The sequence below is a fragment of the Mustela lutreola genome, chromosome 8 (genome assembly GCF_030435805.1).
Source record: "Mustela lutreola isolate mMusLut2 chromosome 8, mMusLut2.pri, whole genome shotgun sequence".
NCBI lineage: Eukaryota > Metazoa > Chordata > Mammalia > Carnivora > Mustelidae > Mustela > Mustela lutreola.
This window is the reverse complement of record NC_081297.1, coordinates 76,188,880-76,206,642: the sequence shown is the minus strand read 5'-3', so window position 1 is coordinate 76,206,642 and position 17,763 is coordinate 76,188,880. Positions and strand designations below refer to the sequence as shown.

Below are 17,763 nucleotides of genomic sequence, written 5' to 3'. Positions count from 1 at the left end.
ATAAATATATACTGTAACACACCCCATTCTTACACAAAAAGGCACAATACCCATATTTATATTTGCACGTCACTTTTTAAAAATTTACTTAGTATATTGGGAGCTCTTTCTGCACTAGAACTTAGAGTTCCCTCAAGCTCTTTGTAATGCAAGTTTAGTTTATTTCTTTGTTCTGAAGAACCACAGTTAATAGATTCCTTCCCCAGGTCTTCCTTTCCTGTATCTCCATTACCATTTCTTATTTGTTTAATTCGACAAATGCTTACTGACCTCCTTCCTCTATCCTGATCATTTTTTCTTCTACAGAGCTGTGCCAGAGTTCACATATGAAGCTAATACATAACCCTCCAGTTATGGACTGTAGTGATATAAAGGAAAGGGTAAAGCAGCATGATGAGGCTTTACCTTTTTATCAAAATTAGCACAGAAAGAGAAATTTCCTCCAAGAACATCTTTAAGAAACTTCAACATTCCTTTACTTTATAATTTCTTTCAGTCCCTACACTTGCCCAAATTTTTATTTTGAAAGATGGTAAGAATGCAAATGCAAATGACGGTCTTGGAAACTTGTTATTTCTCTGCAGATCAGGTAAGGGAGATAAAGTCAGTCTAAATGTGTTTTCATACTTGTAGGGTAATGCAAGCTTGAGGTCAAAAATCTTCTTTTATAAGCAACTGACTAGTTAGAAGTAGGGCAGTGATTGATAAATTATGAATTTTTGAGAACTAAATCAGTAGAGAAAGAAATAAAAATAAAAAACCAAATTTCATAGTCAACCTATTTGATAACATCTTCTAAAAATTTTTGTAATGATAATGTAAATACAAGAGGTGATTTGGAGTACTTTGTTTGACAATCTCTTTTTCCACTTATACAAGTGGAAAAATCTCTATAATAATCCTCTATAGACAACTGAACATAATAATTCAATAGCCATGCACAATTTTGGATACATGAAATATTTTCATTTGGAATGTACTTGACCCACTCACTAGCCAATTGTGTACATACCTGATGAGCCAGTGATATCCATAGCCTTCAGATTTCTGCACTTGATGACGGTCAATGTCATACGTCCAGCAGTTGGCAAGTAACAAAGGGAGAACATGATTTCACCCAGATCTATACTTTCCTAGAATGGCAATTGGTAATGTTATCAATTTCAAACACCAGATACTGAAAACAAGATACAACTGAAGAGGTTAAGGGAAAAATCACTTCAACAGGATATGTGAATGTCATTCTAAATTGTTTTATTAAGGATGCAGATAATAACTGCAAGAAAGCTGTTCTAAACAGAGTAAGAAAATTGAGTATATTCCACCTGCTCATTTGACATCTCCACTTGTGTTTTTAATAGGAATCTCAAACTTAATATAGTCAAAACCAGACTGCTGATTCCACTTATTTCCATTCATCTTCTGGAACCAATTCTTCTGTCCAAAACCCAGCAAAGGATGTCATCATTCACCCAGAGGCTGGAGCCAGAGCCCCACAGTCACTTTTATTCTTCTCTTTCCTCACCCCTACCCTTCTAACCCACGTCTTATCTACTCTGTCTGCAAAATAGATCCCAAATCAGTGACGTCCTTTTCAGCTCTATTAATACCATTCAAGCCAGTATTGCTTCCTCTCAGGATTACATTATGAGTCTCTAAAACTGATCTATCTCAGAAGCAGTCAGTGTGATCCCTTATGAAACGCAAATCAAGTTATTTCACTCTCCTGCTTAAACCCATGTAAGGGCTCATAATTATACAGGAATAAAATTTAAACTCCTGCATATTAGTGGGGTCACTATAAATCTTGGTATATCTGAGAAATTCTGGGTGTATACCCATTGTCCTGGTGTAAGAACATCTCTTGCAATTCTTAAATATGTCTTTGATTTGAGAACATCTCCTGCAATTCTTAAATATGTCTTTTATTTGGACAGTGCATCACAAGGTCACACATATAAGGCCCCGTGTGATTGGGATCCTACCTGTCATTCTAACTTTATTTCTTGCCTCCCTTCTTGTCTTACTCTGATATAGACTCAAAAGCCTTTTTTCCCCCCCCTTTTTCTGCTACTCAAACAAATGCAGTTTGTTCCTGCTTTTGCCTGGTGCATTTTTTTTTTTTTTTCCCTCATATGTCTTTCTTGCTACGCAGGACTCAGTTCAAACAATATCCCTTCAGTGAGACATTCCCCCTTCCTATCCTGTGCTCACCTACTGAAGAGATCCTTCACATTTTTTTTTCATAGCACTTATAATCATCAATAATAATCTTTTAAGTTATTTTTTTGTTCCCCTGATTCCCATATATAAGGTCTAGGACAGCAGAGTTCTTATCTTTTTATTACTACATCCTACTGAAGTGCCTGGTACATGGCAGGCTCTCAGTGAATCTTTTTGAAGGAATGAAAAGCTTATTAGTTCAGATGGACAAAAACTGACCCACTTTGTATCAAATATGAATTTGAACTGTCCATAGTACTCTTCCATAGCTATATTTCCTCCCCATAGCTGCATAGATGGTGAACAAATGAAAATGAGTATTAACAATGCATATTTAGGATGCTTCTCAAAGAGCTGTTTCCAGGATTTAATCAGATAATTCCTGGTAAGATAATATGTGGGAGATTTAATTTGGCAGGAAATAAGTTGCTATGCACTCAGGCCCGTAGAATTAAGTTCCTCAAAATTCTTCATGACAAACTATTAACATTTATTGGACTTATCCTCACAGCTTAGATTCTGATTTATGTAATTCCTATATCTTTATTCATGGGCTAGAAGTAGTAGAATCTGCTAATTAAGAACATAAACTTTAGAGCCAATTAAACTTGTGTTTGACTCCTACTTTCTTTCTACTTCCTAGCTGTGAGATCCTAGGAAATTTAATTAAGCTTTGGATCTCTTCAAATGGAGGAAAATACCCACTCAGCCAGGGTTTTAATCATTAAATGAGATACTGTAAATAGAGTCCAAGGCATTTAACACAGCATCTGGCATACAATGAAGGATGCTGTTTTATTCACGGTTGTATTCCCATCACACGAGCTGTACCTTATGCAGATCGGGTGCTCAGTAAGTACTAGATAAATGAAAAAAAAATTAAGGAAAGCAGTTATTATTTTTTAAGAACTTTAGAAAAAAATGTTTTAAAACAAAGATATATACAACTGGGTTTCTTCTGGGCTGTTGGATTGCTGCAAACCCAAAATAGTGAGCAAGATCCAACAGGAGAGGCTTGAGAAAAAAAACAGAAAGAGTACAACCTCCTACTGAGGATTAATTTTTTTTTTTTTAACAGCAAGCAATTACTGAGTATTATTTGCTAGGTGTGCTGGTAGGAGCCACACATACCAAGATAGATGTGGCATGATTCTGTCCTTAAAAATCCCAGTCAAGAAGGAAAAGACTAGGCTATAAAAGGCTAATTAAATAAGCCTGGATCCTATTTTATCTGATGATTCTCTTCCCTTTTCTCTTTCTGTCTCTTTCCCAGTGTTTCTTTAGGCTGTGTCAATAGAGTTTTCTCTGAAGTTTTCTATCTGGCAGCCACCACCCCTCCCTTTCTCTTTCTCCTTCCAGGAACTATCAATAAAAGTAGGCATACTTTGTCACCAGCTGGTGAAAAAAAATAAAGGGATCCCTTTATGAGTGTAGAGAGCAGGTATCAAGTTCTACCAAGAAACGGTGGGGATGGCTATGGAGATGCTAGGGAGGAAATAAGGGGCATGACCTCAGAGACGAAATGCTTAGCGTCCAAGAGGGAATGTACCACATACAGACAAAAGTACATAGAGACATGCAAAGGGATTAGTAAGTAAAACACATTTTTATGTGTGTGATTGATATGGTTTTACTTTTATACATGAAACGATCTGTGGAACTAATTTTTCTACTTCTCTAGATATATCACATGTTTACTGGTTGAAACTAAGAAAGTTTACCATAGTTGGTCCCATCTCTCAAATGTCCTTTCTATCCAGCTGCAGCATAATTTTGACTATCTGTTGTTAACAAGTATTGGTAAACATAAAGAAGTTAAACTGAGGAGCTGACCAAAGCACTAGCCTAAATAAATTGAAAGCAAAGAGCATGATTAAAGAACATTCCCAGGCATCTCTGTATGTATGACAGGATAGCTGGCTTTTTGCCTATTCTGGTAGTCAGAATTCTCCTTAAGTATGTGAACTCCATGAGGTCAGGAGCTTTAATGAAACTGGAATGAACTGGGTGGTAAAGATTAATGTGTATTCTGTGTGCATAATAATTGCGTATATACTTCATTAGACTTGATTTTTTTCCTTTAGGAGTGTGAATGTGAAAGAACTGAAATTGCATATTCTGAAAAGGGCAGAATGCTCTCTAAGGTAAATACCAGTATTCTATAACTTCTTAAATCTGGAAGCAATCTAAGAGATGATTATGAGACATGAGCTTAATGAAGGTAAATGGCTGTATAACCTTTAAAAAGGTCCTATAACAAATGTAACAGCGGAACTCCAGATTCTGGCTATGGCTCTGTTAGCTAGTGTGTACTAACTCTTGGTAACCCCACTGAGTCTGTCCCTGTGTTGGCACTGCACCAAGGAGTGGGTTGAGTTTTAATTGCCACCTCTTATCTGCCCGAGATCACCGCTGATACACAGTCCCAACAGTCTGAACCCCTTCCTGCACAGCAAAGAAACAGAAAATAAGTTAAAATGGTTCCGCAAAAAGTTATATGGTGAAATTCTATTAAATAAGGAAACTACCTCATTTCTTACTCATTTACTATTTACTTATTCACGTGCCCATTTTCTAGTATTTTAGACAAAACTCTAACAGGAATGTTTACTTGGTGTATCAGTCTCCAGCAGGTCAAAACTCACAAGTGGAATGTAGAAATGGGGAAACTAACCAGTAGTCTGTCTGGCAGCAATAAATGATAGCTGGGAAGACTCTACTCATACAAGAAAAAAGCAAACGTTTGAAAAAGGATAACCATCTGGAATCCTTTTGTATCACGGGGAACTGATACTAATAATATCTCACTGACTTAAAAACATCATTTTACTATAGGCTTCAACAGTAATTAATATTCAAAATTATAGCTTTTGAGTTATTAAGCTTAGAAAAAATATTCTATATGTTCTGCTTAAGAAAGTAGATAAGTATACACTATTTTTTGGAATTATTTTTATCCAAAATCCTTGAAATGCTTGAATTGGTCTTTCTGGGTTTTAGTTTCTTAAAATGAGAAAGGCTTTGTGTTTCTGAAGTTTAATTATGGATGACCTAATTTATTTCAATTCTACATAAACATGAACTTCCCATATTAACCTTGGAAAAAACATTGTATCTTTGGGCAAATAATCACTTGAAACCTGCTTTAAGTCTAGCATATAGTGTTCTATAAAATTTCTTTCAAGTATGAAGACTGTTCTCATACACACTGATCTATTTGGTGGAATATTTGCAGAGACAGGCTTCTGAAAAAGTTAACACTGAGGCCGGGTCAGGGACTGTATATTTAAATTCTTCACCCTGGTTCCACAGACATAGGCTGTGTAGAGAAAGATCATTTTCTAATACTTGGCAATAGTTAACCTCATAAATCTCGTCAAAGTTATAAAGATTTTTCCATGTACCATCTCTCCAAGATAAAAATAAAAGTCATTGGAAAAATAAGTTGATATATAGGTAGTTGCATTGCACATTCTATTTCAGGACTGAGCTAGTTATAAGATTGAATTATAGCAACTGAGTACAGAGCTGGAGAGGAAGCAGACTGAAGGCTTGATAACTATAGCGTGTTCTAACCAAGGGAAGAACTCCTGGAGGGCATTAAACATCACATTAGGATTTGAGAGCCAAAGACGTGGGACTGGCAGAGAAGAAGAGGAATAATATTGAATGTGAGTACTATGATTAATATTTACAAATACAAGTGGCAGTTTATGTTGAGAAATAAGGAGTTTGGTGACATGTGGGAAGAGTTAAGGCTCTATGTAGTTTATTCGGTGACTCCTATGGGTAATAGGGATCTAAAGGTATTGGTAATATAAAAGAGTGGGAGCTTGGCAGAATGAAAAGGGCATGTAGGTTCCCAGATCAGAAAAGCCAGAGTTAAAATCTTACATCTCCCATGTATTAGTTGGTAATGAAAATGATATTTGGAAACCATTTCTTTGTTCTGAGTAGGCTAGATTAGGATGAAAAAAGGAGGGGCTGGGGTGCCTAGGTGACACATTTGGTTGAGCATTGGACACTTGGTTTCAGCTCAGTTTGTGATCTCAGTGTCCTTAGATCTCAGAGTCAGGTTCTGCACTCAGCATGGAGTCTCCTTCAACTCTCTCTTCCTCTACCCTCCCCCAACTCTTTCCCTCTCTCAAATAAATGAATAAATCTCTCTTAAAAAAAAAAAAAAGGGGAGGGGCCATTAAACAGGTATGTGAAGGTGTTGGCTGAAGAAATGTTTGAATTCAGAGATATATTAGAAAGTAAGAATCATTAAGACTTAAAAAGAACCTTTAAACAAGCAATTTGTTACCATGGTGACAGCAGTCATCACATCCACTTAGCACCCTAAATGCTGCCTGCCTTCCACATTTCCTGGTTGGTAAGAAAATGGATAGTTTTCCTCACACTGTTAAACAATGTGTTACTGGATCAAATGAGCATCTTCATTAAATTACTAGTCTTTCATTTGCCTGCTCACAAAACGAAGCTACAGTGCAATGCAGACCCAGAGTGGGTCTACTGCATTCACACTACTAGAAAGTATCTATTTCTCTCTGACTCACATCACCCCTCCACCTGAGAAAATCATAGAATTTAACCTTGGACAATCCACTTAACCTCACTTGACCTCAGTTTCTTTGGTATAGCATGAGGGTGTCCAAAGAGATTAACTAATTTATTTTCCAGCTCTAAAATTTTGTAATTTTAAGTACTGGTAAAAATGAGTACTAAATAGTATATATAGTTCAAGCATGTTCAGGAATATATGGATAGGCCCTTTTAACCCTTGCTTGCTATAGACCAAGCAGAGCCTCATTAGAAAGACCAAGGTCCAACCATGACCAGAAGGCAAAGAGAGACCAATGACATAGGATAATTTAAATGGCAACACACTGCTTTATTCTAAATGACCCCTCCTTGGAGTGCCTGGATGGCTCAGTTGGTTCAGTGTTTCTGCCTTCTACTCAGGTCATGATCTTGGGGTCCTGGGATTGAGCCCCACATCAAGCTCCCTGCTCAATGGGGAGTCTGCTTCTCCCTTTCCCTCTGACCCTCCATCCCGCTCAAGCTCTCTCTTTCTCTTGATCTCAAATTAAAAAAAATAATAATAAATGACCCCTCCTCAGGAATACGTAGATCAACCCCGATTTTTATTGCAAACAGGATGAGATCCATTTTCATGGTTATAACAATTACCTGGAAGGGTTGCATTTAAATTATAAAGGGATGATATACAAAGCTAATATAAGTATGAATCCAGTCGGACACAGTAGATGTTGAACAAAAGTTGTATTTCTTTTCTTGTTTACTACAATTTTTCTAGGGTCAGTGACTGGTATAAGTTTGATGCTCAATAAAAAAAAATGTGCCGAATGAATAAATCATAAAAGCATCAGGCCAGGTCATGACTTCAGTGGCAGCAGGATATCTACTGTTTGAAGGACTGAAGGCTACTCACTAACCAGAGAACAAGGGAGCAAGGACACTGTTTATGGGTGTTGTGGGCTCTGAGTGGAGGCCCTTGGAACTGTGCAAGGGCAAGTCTATGTATGGCAGACCTGGGAGTATAATGGTTGTAATAGTTTTGAGCCACCGAAAGATACACTAAAGGTTTGGGGATCTTAAGTAAGAGGACACTTATCTTTTGGTTTTTACTGAACTTTATTTCTTCATAGATCCCAGTATTCTAGTGTGGTCTTGAATTTTTTTTGCTGTAATTATATGGTGTATTGAAATTTCAGAATCAGATGTATCCTTAAGGTGTAAAAATTGCATTTTTCCTTGCACATCTGGGCATTTACACCAAACAAGCAGTCTGGTGTCTCTGGGAGGCAAAGAAGGAATACTGGTAGAATACAATTAGGAAATGTAATTAACATTAAAATCTTCTCCAGTTTCTAGCCCACTTTCTTCCTTTTCTTTCAAAGAACCACAATTTTCACACAATACTTCCTTCCTGCCCTTCCTCCTTCTTCTAGTGATTGTGATTAAACCAGATTTCAATGAGAGTGGGGGAAAGAATGGGCAAAGGAGGCTTCCCCACTCTGGGAACCACACAACACCTATTTCGACTCCTGGACTTTCACATACATTTTCATTATTGATTCTTTCCTACCATCTCCACTTGAAAACAGAGAAGATTGCTCACTAGGTGTCCTTTAGCAGGACCTGCTTGTATTTCTGCAGGAAAGAAAGAACACACTTTTCATTAAGTGTATAATATTAAGCATTGTGCTTGGCCATGGAACAAAGTCCAGGGGAAACTTTGCTGAAGTCAGGCAGAAAGGGGACAGAGAACATAGTAGTGTTGGAGACGGGATGATTACAACCCCCCACTGAGCAGTAAGAGATCAATAGCCACAACCCAGAGCTACCATCGCCAGTGATGCTATTTAATAGTGCCGTGTTTCTGCTCAGTGGGAAAACCATTTTCCATTCCCAATCCCGGTGGGAAATAACTCTGCCTGCCAGATGACTTAGCTTTTATCATATCAACACAGCCTCAGACCCAGCCACTAGGAGGGACAAAATGCTGAAGCCACAGAGAAGAGATGAGGCCTTGGAATAGTCTTTCACGGACTTAGCAAATCAAGTTTCCTAACTATTGGTGCAATGAGCAGCCTGAACCAGAGGAGATAGCCCAGTGTAGACATTGGGATAAGAGCAGTCTGGGCATAAGAAGATGATACAAATTTAATAAGAACTCTTTCCTCTGTAATGCCGATTAAGAGACACCTTAAACTTCTTGGTGAGAGGAACTGGAGACTGATTCTCAAATCTTAATCACTGCTTGTAGATAGTGGCATAGAAACTTGCACAGTACACTATGCAGCTCTCCTTGGAGTATTTGAAGCTTTTAAATAACCTTTGTAAAATTCCTCTTTAGAAATATCCCTTTCAGTACGGATGTACATAGACACTTGGACTGGATGAGCCTGGCTTCACCATTTTAGAGTCTACCTTAAATTATTTTATACAGTTTTATCCCTGCTGTGTACTGACTTGTTATGATTTCCAACCCATGTTCTCAGGCACCTGGGTGGTTCAGTTGGTTAAGTGACTGCCTTCAGCTCAGGTCATGATCCTGGAATCCCAAGACCTAGTCCTGCATCAGACTCCCTGGTGAGCAAGCAGTCGTCTTCTCCCTCTGACCCTACCCCTTTCATGCTCTCTCTCTCACTCTCTCTCTAATCAATAAATAAAACCTTAAAAACAAACAAACAAACAAACAAACATGTTTTGAAAGCTTGCTTTGGACAATATATTTTGTGGTTTGGACTTGTTTTTTTGAAATTTTTGAAATTTTTTGAAATTTTTGTGCAGTTAGATATTAAAACGTTCTTACCAAATTCTTACACATGAATAGAAAATCATTACATTATTGATATCAGAGTAATGGCAGGGTGTCCATCAAGTGATGGACCTTAAAACTTTAAAAGCCAAAATTTGACCCGTAACTTGAGAGTGTTTGGTTTGGGCAAGTTTACTCTTTGTTGATCTAAATAGCTGTCTGTAGATTTTGAAACACCTACCCCTGCCATGGTCAGGCTACTCTTGGCAGTGCTGTGGAACTGTGCAGCAGTCTCAAGACAAGAAGGGACACGTGCTCCTGCCTTGGCAAATCTATTCACCCCAGGCAGCGAGGCAAGCAGTGTCCCTTGAGTAAATAACCTCACGAGCAGCCCATCTCGTCTGCAGTACTGGTGTGGTCCCCTGCTAGCTACACTCCCAGCTCCTACCAGGCCAGCAGGTGATACCCACATTTCAGTTGGAAAGACCAACTTTACTGAGAACAAAATTGTTAAAAGGAATACCTCCACTAAATGTGGACTTTATTTCATTCATTTCCTCTTGGCCTGAAACAATAGTGTAATTAATCTATTATTGGCTTGGTATCTCTTTATTGGCATACTAAAAGACATTATCCTGTATGCTGTTTGTTTGTGGAATATGATTATACATTATAATTCCTAGAGTGAACCCATGTTAAACAAATTACTGGCAAAGACAATCTAGTCTTTGAGCATGATTTGCCATGAACCAAACAACCTCTGCTCCTCAGTGTCTATCCTCCATATAGTAGTCAGAGATCTTATCGATGCGAAGTGACACCGTGGCTCACTTCTGATCAAAAGCCACCAATGGTCTCACAAGTCACTCAGAGTAAAACTAAAAGCTCTTTCTATGGCACATAGCATTTCGTTCATTGGACACACTACATATTCCCTTCAATATTACCTGACTTGCTTTTCTAGAAAGTAGGCCTTATGCACTGGGGACAGATTCTGCTCTAAGACATCCAGAAGAGTGCCTGGTAAACAGGAGAACTAAATGGAGTTAGTTGAATTGATGGGTTTAAGATCCCTATTCTGTAGGTGGGCAGAGCAGAGAACTAGCCTCTGTTACAGAATCTTCTTTTTAAAAAAGATTTATTGATTTACTTTGAGAGAGAGAGAGAAAAGGTGTGTGCACGTGTGCAAGTTGGGGTAGGGGCAGAGGGAGAGAATCCTTCAAGCTGACTCCCTGCTGAGTGTGGAGCCCAGTGGGGGCTTGATCTCACAACCCATGAGATCATGACCTGAACCTAAACTAGGAGCTGGACACTCAACTGACTGAGTCACCCAGGTGCCCCTACAAAATGTTCTTTTATCCATTATTTTCTCTGGATCTGGATGGCCAATATATCATACTTGGGACTCTATGCATAATTAGACTGTAGTTAAATGTTTGCAGCCTATATGCTTTGACAAAAACCTGACTGGGCATAATTTTCTGTTTCTGGTTATTGGCTCTCTTGTAGACTGGTATTCAATAAGTACCTGTAGTTGTAAAACATCCCTTTACTTACCATGGGGGGTCAGATTGTACATAGAGCACTTAAAAATTTAAAAGCACTCCAAAGACATGAATAAAATTGATATTCAGTCAGTAATATCTCTGGTTTAGTGAATTAAATTTATAGAAAGACTGAATGAAATATAAGCCATGGCATAGTCTCTTATAACATTGTCATATTTTATTCAAGTTCAAGATTGAAGAAATGAGTAAAGAAAAAGTGTCTCATTCATTTTAAAAAAAATACAAAGGTGATTCATTTAGGAAATTTAATTATTAGGGTAAGAAATTTAAAACACGAAAGACACTGGGATATTAGAAATCAAGTAGATAAAAATGGCTGTATGCAAAAGTATAGCATGTTGGTGATAAATAACACTTGGCAACTTTTATAAGAAGTTGATATTTATTATCTCCTTTTATTTTCAAAATATTCCTGTGGGGCTGATATTATTATAAGCTTTTTTTTTTTTTTTTTTTTTTTTTTTTTTTTTTTTTTTTTGTGGATGAGGAAACAAGTTCAGAAATGTGAAGCAAGTTACCCAAAGTTTTGGATCCAGAAGGGAGCCGACCCAGGTTTCTAGTGAAACTAGATTCATTTCATTCAGTTCCTGTAGATTTCTACTTCCCTCTGAGACTTTCTCCAGCAGAAACAGTGTTTCAGATTTTACTAGTCAGGACAAGAAACTTTAAATTGTTTTCATGGTCTTAGATTTCAAAGCTAGTAGATGAAGTGCTATGTTTCTTTGAAAAAATTCTTTAGAAACTAGAAAATCAGTGACTTAATTTATAGGAAATTTTAATGCAGTCTATTAGAAAGAAGGAGGAGAATATTTTGAATGTTCACATTTAAAAGTCAACTGCATATTCCCTTAACTATATAAGAGCATGTTAATAATAAACTAACTAAGTGCAAGAAAGGGACAACTTTAACTCATGGTACTTTTAGAACTATACTGAACTCCTAAAATTTGCAACAGATGTTGCTAGCATGTTCTGGAGCTGAAGAGCTTCTCCTTATCTGCTGCAAGTTCCAAATATTAAAATACAGTGGGACACAAATGATAAAATTCAATTATACCCCAAATACAGATTTTTCACTGATTATGTCTGAGAGGAAAAATTGTCTTGAAATTTCCTGAACATTGATTCCAACTGTTCTTTTAAATAAGGCCAAGAGAGTCATTACTTAATTCTCCATGAATTTTGATACAAGTTGTTAACAAGGTAGATTTGATAGTATTATATACTTTAAAGGCCTTAACTCATATTTTTGTCATAAGTATATTAAAACTTCCTTTAATTCAAATTATGTAAGTATTTTGAGATTTCAATCCTGTAAGCTGAAAATTGAATTTCCATGTTAAAAAAATTCAATTCTTTTTATTTCCTATTAGTATATTTCAAACAGATTAACACTCCAATATAATTCAAGACAAGGAACACTGAACTAAGAGTTAAAGATTTAAAATCTAGTTCTGGATCTTTTGTTAATCAGCTGGGTGAGCATAAGTGATTTTTTTTTTTAAACATTCCAAGACTTCATTTTCTAAACTATAAAATTAAAGGACAACATTTGAACAGTCTAGCAATTCTAAAACAATATGACCACATGATCTGGACATGAGTGTTCTTGAAACCCTACTCCAAACATACTCTAGAATTTTAAAATTAATATGAAAAGACTTCTGACCTATTACAATTCTCATGCATTTTACTCTGAGAAAAAGATCACAGGCCAATATTTAAATGTATTGACTTTATCTGTATATAATTCTCCCAACTTAGGTATTTTATTAGAAACCTAAAAGCAACAAACTGGAGAGGTAAGGAATTCAAGAAGCATTTATACCTTTAATGGAGATGAAACAGTGTAATAGAAGAGCGATGGACAGAAATAAAAATCTGCTTTTTAAATTTATTATGCTAACTAATGGTCATAAAGATCACCACTCTTACGTAAAGGTTTAATTATTCAGTACATTTTACTTAAAAACCAGGGACATGCATAGTTTTATGAAAGTTTCTATTTTGAATTTTTTTAAGAAAGCAATTGGGCACATAAGCATGTTTGAAACCTTTAATATTAACAAAGACTTTTCCAGATGACTCGAAATAAATGATCTAATATTCCTGTCTAAAATCTTGATTTTTAAGAGGTGGAAATTCCGACTTTTTCAATTGTGATGAAATGTGAAATTCCATTTTAAGGAGTTCCTTTGAAATTCTCTGTGTATAAAGATTAGAGGATTTTAGCCATTTTCTCACTTTCTGTGGCTGAAGGCTTTGTCTTACAATCAAGCTTTTAAAGGACTAAAGGTAGTGAACACACACAATATATCAGACACATGGCAAAGTCCAAGAAGGTTATAGGAAATTCAGTTATTTGCAATCAGGAATTTTTTGTTGTTCTTATTTTCCCCTTTAGGTTGTCAGAGATCCAGGAGGAAAGAGATGGCACAAACAAGCTAGACTAATTCCAGAAGGCTTAATGAATGGACTATCTAGAGATGTGAGCAGAGGTAGGGAAGCCTCAAAAGAGGGTACAGCATTGGACACGGGTACCAGGGGAGGTTGTGATGACCCCTAGGTCTGAAAGGACAAGGGGAGGGGGACAGCTACCTGGACTCAGAAGGAAAAAGTGGTGAAAAGAAAAGGCTGCTTTGAGAGGAACTGTGCCTTCCGGTGAAGGACATTGTGAGCCCGAGACTATCTCTCAGAGAAAGATGAGAGAATCCTTATCCAAATGACATTCTCCTCCTGCCCTAACATCCTTTGACAGAATCCGGAGAACAGTGTCTGTGGACATAACTGAGGTACCAGATAGCAAGGAGGATGGAAGAGAGTGAACCTGAAGGTCCGGACACACGGAGCGTATCTAGCATTTTAGCTCCCGAAGTTTGATCGGATGCACTTAATAAGCACATGTAGAGGTTGGTAAAGGAACAAAGAGGAAGAGTGCCTGGTGTAAAAGGAAGAGTCGGGTTAGGTTACAGATGAGGGGAGTACAGTGTGACATTATGAGTATATACTTCATAAAAAAATTATATACTCACTGAATCACAGTATACAGTAACTAATAAGGTTTAAATAAACTCTTGCACAAAACTTTCCACACTACATAGAAAAACATACCACCTAAAACTATCTCCTACCGTAATAATAGGACATACCATTTTTTTTTTTAACACCGAGGTCTTTATTCCTGTTTAATACTTAAGCCACATCAACAACAACCGAAACCATATCCTTATGATAGCATTCTGTAATACTTCTTGGCAGCTAACATACAGTAAGCATTGATGAATGCCTGGCTCTCCTTAGCATTTATCTTTATTTACTCTATTCAACAAACTATGGGTTTGCCTTCTCATAATCCCTGTTTTACAGATAAGGTAATTAAGGTTCAGAGAGATTTTCTAACTTGCTCAAAGCCATAGAGAGAAGTGACACAGCAGGGAGGCAAAGCTTGTTAGTTTGTCCCAGAGCCTTAAGTTCTCAGTGATTAGGCTGCAGGGCTGCCTATGGTAGCCAGATGGGGAGAGGGTGAGCAGGGATGAGGGAGGCAAAGGGGAAGCAGGGAGAGGGAGAGACCCCAGGGTGATAGAGAAGTTAGAGGGCAGTACATATAATCTTTACAAGTCAAGCAAGGTAGGAATTTAAATTGGGAATTATGTGGATGCAATGAATTTAGGAAAAAAAAAAAAACCTTCCTTTTTGAATAACCCCAAATATTATGACTAAAATATGGTCAGGTATCAATTTTTGACTATTTTTCAGTGACTCAGAAGACCTTACTGTGCTTACCCAACAATTCTCTAAAAAGTGTGGCTTCAGTGTTGAATTAAGACTAAAACAATTTAAGTTTTAGATATGCATTAACTTTTTTTTGTTTGTTTTTGTGAAACATAATGCTGTAACCAGTATTACAGGAATCTACTACTTAACCTGATAATAAAGGGCTAATTTAATTGCTGTGGGCTATTTTAAAACTAATTTGCCATCAATCTTTCATGTGAAATACAAAGGCAGTCAAAACACATGGAACACTGAAGCCCTGTTCTCTAAATGTACATAGATGAGATTTGACTTTCAAAATAATATAAAAAACTATGGTGATTTATTAAATATCAAATATTCATGAGACAAAGTTCCTTATTTTTTTCCCCCTTTTCCTCCTTTTGCCCTTCCCTCCACTCCCTTCCCCTCTGGCAACTACTAGTGGTTTAGTTGTTGGTTTAGTGGTTTAGTTGTTAGTTGTTTGTTTGTTTTGTGGAGACAAAGTCGCTTAACAGTTTGCTTGAGTTGATCAGGAGCTGAAGCCAAGGGAAAAAACCACACTTTGAGAAGCTGCATAATCTTGGATAGTTTATGACAGTCTCTATTATTTTGAACTTAATTTTAATTTGATTTTATATTGCTACATAGGTACATGCTATAAATTCTTGCAAAATGACTAAAAGACCTTATAGGTAGGTCATAGAATTTATTTGCATCATTTGAGTTAATAGTCAGTTAATGGTGGTCCATTATTAGCAGATGTGGTATCTTTGACACTCCAGAATCAGGTTTAGTACAGAGATGAAAGAGAAAATTAGGAATACCTAACAAGGAGCAGATATGGGTTCATTGTCCCCCAATCTGCAGGCCTATGACCGTAATATTTCTTGCTGCAACCCAAAGATTGAGCTAGATGGCCGCTGACCAAAAAGTTTACTCTCTACTGCCTTGACTTCCACCACACTTTTTTCTTTAGAATGAAGTTGGAATTTTGCCACCCCTTAAAATGTTATTGGATAACAAATTATTCCAGAGTTAACAAATTTTAAAAGAGAATTGATAGCTAAATGCAAAAGAACAAAACAAAGTAAAAAATAGTATTATTTTGATCCTGGAATAGATCCAGGATGCTCATTGGAAAAATTAAAAATATATCAAGAGAAAAAAGAAAACAAATTAAAAAAAAATTTTTTTAACATTCAAAGCTACTTTGGTACTGTGTATTAAAATACATTACTTCAAATTCATTCTCAGCTAGTACATTCAGGACTCTGATTGGTACAATGAACACAATAGTTTCTTTGTATTTGGCATGTCAAGGTCTACTCTTTCAAACTTGACAGATCCTTAGTTAAAAGATAATAGATTCAAGTACTTTATAGCTGTAAACCAGGTCAGTGTGGTTATGTGCATATACTCTCTTTTCCTGTGAGAATTCCTAAGTGTCTAGAACGTCACTGGTGCTGAAAAAAATGTTCATTGATTAGATGAGTGAATAAATATGTAAAATAGAGGTAGTTTTATTCAAAACCAGAAAAGCTTTTCTTTAACTACCTATACTTTCAGTGGCTTCTTGAGTGTGCATGAGATCACTACATTTAAATATTCAAAATACATTAGTCTTTATAATGAGTGACTTCTTGAAAAAAGTTAATTAAAAATTTGAAAAATATACTTACATAGCTTAAAAATTAATGTATATAAAGCAATATGTTGCAAATTATTCCTTTTCTACATTCATCTAGTTTCTATCATTTTTGCCAATAGTAACTAACTGTTAGTTTCTTGTGTGTCCTTAAATAGGCTTTACTAATATATATAAACATATAAATATATATTTCTTTCTTATTGTCAAATAAGTGGCATAGGGTACACACTGTTCTTCAAAGCGATTTTCCCTATGTTGGGAGTTATTTCTATACTAGTGCAAGCAGTGACTGGCTTGTCACATTTCTGGTATATGGTGGGATGATCCTTAAAGTAAAAATTAATTTTTTGCAAAGAATAAAGACATATCTTTTCATTTCCTTATTCCTTAACCTTCCTTTTTACTCCCAATCTTAAATTTTAAAAACCTTGCTAGGGATGCCTGGATGGCTCAGTTGGTTAAGTGGCTGCCTTTGCTCAGATGATTATCACAGTGGCATGGGATCAAGTCCCACATCGGGTTCCTTGCTCGGCAGGGATCCTGCTTCTCCCTCTGCCTCTGCCTGCCACTCTGCACGTACTCGCTCGCTCTCTCTCCCTCTCTCTCTCTGACAAATAAATAAGTAAAATCCTTAAAAAACAAAAACAAAAAAAACCTTGCTAATTCCTGATAAAAATATTAATCCTTCTTGTATAGAAATAATTAGTAATGAAATTATAAATACAAAACGTGTGACTTTGTTTTAACCTGATAGGATTTCTGACAATAAAATATTCCTGCTTTATTTTGCATATGAATTTATGCCACACACTGAATAAATTTTTAATTTTTTGTAACAGAAAGTAGTGTTAACAAATAGAGCTAATTTATATATTTGTAAACAACATGGTACAATATTGCACTGTTTTTTCCCTCTAGTAGTGGTAGATTTATACTTATATACATTCTTACACTTGACCATCCATAAAAATTTGCTACATTAATTTTTTCAACAAGTATTACTGATTAGTTAGTAAGTGCTCATATACACTGTAAAGGATACAAGAGAGACACAAGATGATTTCTGTCTTTCAGCTAAGAAGCAAGGGGATGACAGAAGACATCTACTTGGAAAACGTTTAAATACATGTCACAGATGGCACTTCCATTGCAAATGTTAGATTCTTTCCATTTCCATTGCTACCAGCCTCAGCCAGTCTTTATTTCATCTTACCTAAACTGCCATGTTAGACTCCTTCCTGGCCCCTTATTTTTCAGAAGCTTCTATTTGTACCCAGTGT

General features: G+C 36.4%; 1 protein-coding gene across 1 annotated transcript in view; it reads right to left on the bottom strand.

Moving 5' to 3' along the window:
* SYT10 (synaptotagmin 10) overlaps positions 1 to 17,763 on the bottom strand; it is a 70,242-nt gene that overhangs the window by 13,844 nt on the left and 38,635 nt on the right. Inside the window, exon 4 of the mRNA XM_059185663.1 lies at positions 1,013 to 1,133. Within this exon, the coding sequence (XP_059041646.1) occupies positions 1,013 to 1,133 (121 nt within the window). The remainder of the gene's footprint in view (positions 1 to 1,012; positions 1,134 to 17,763) is intronic.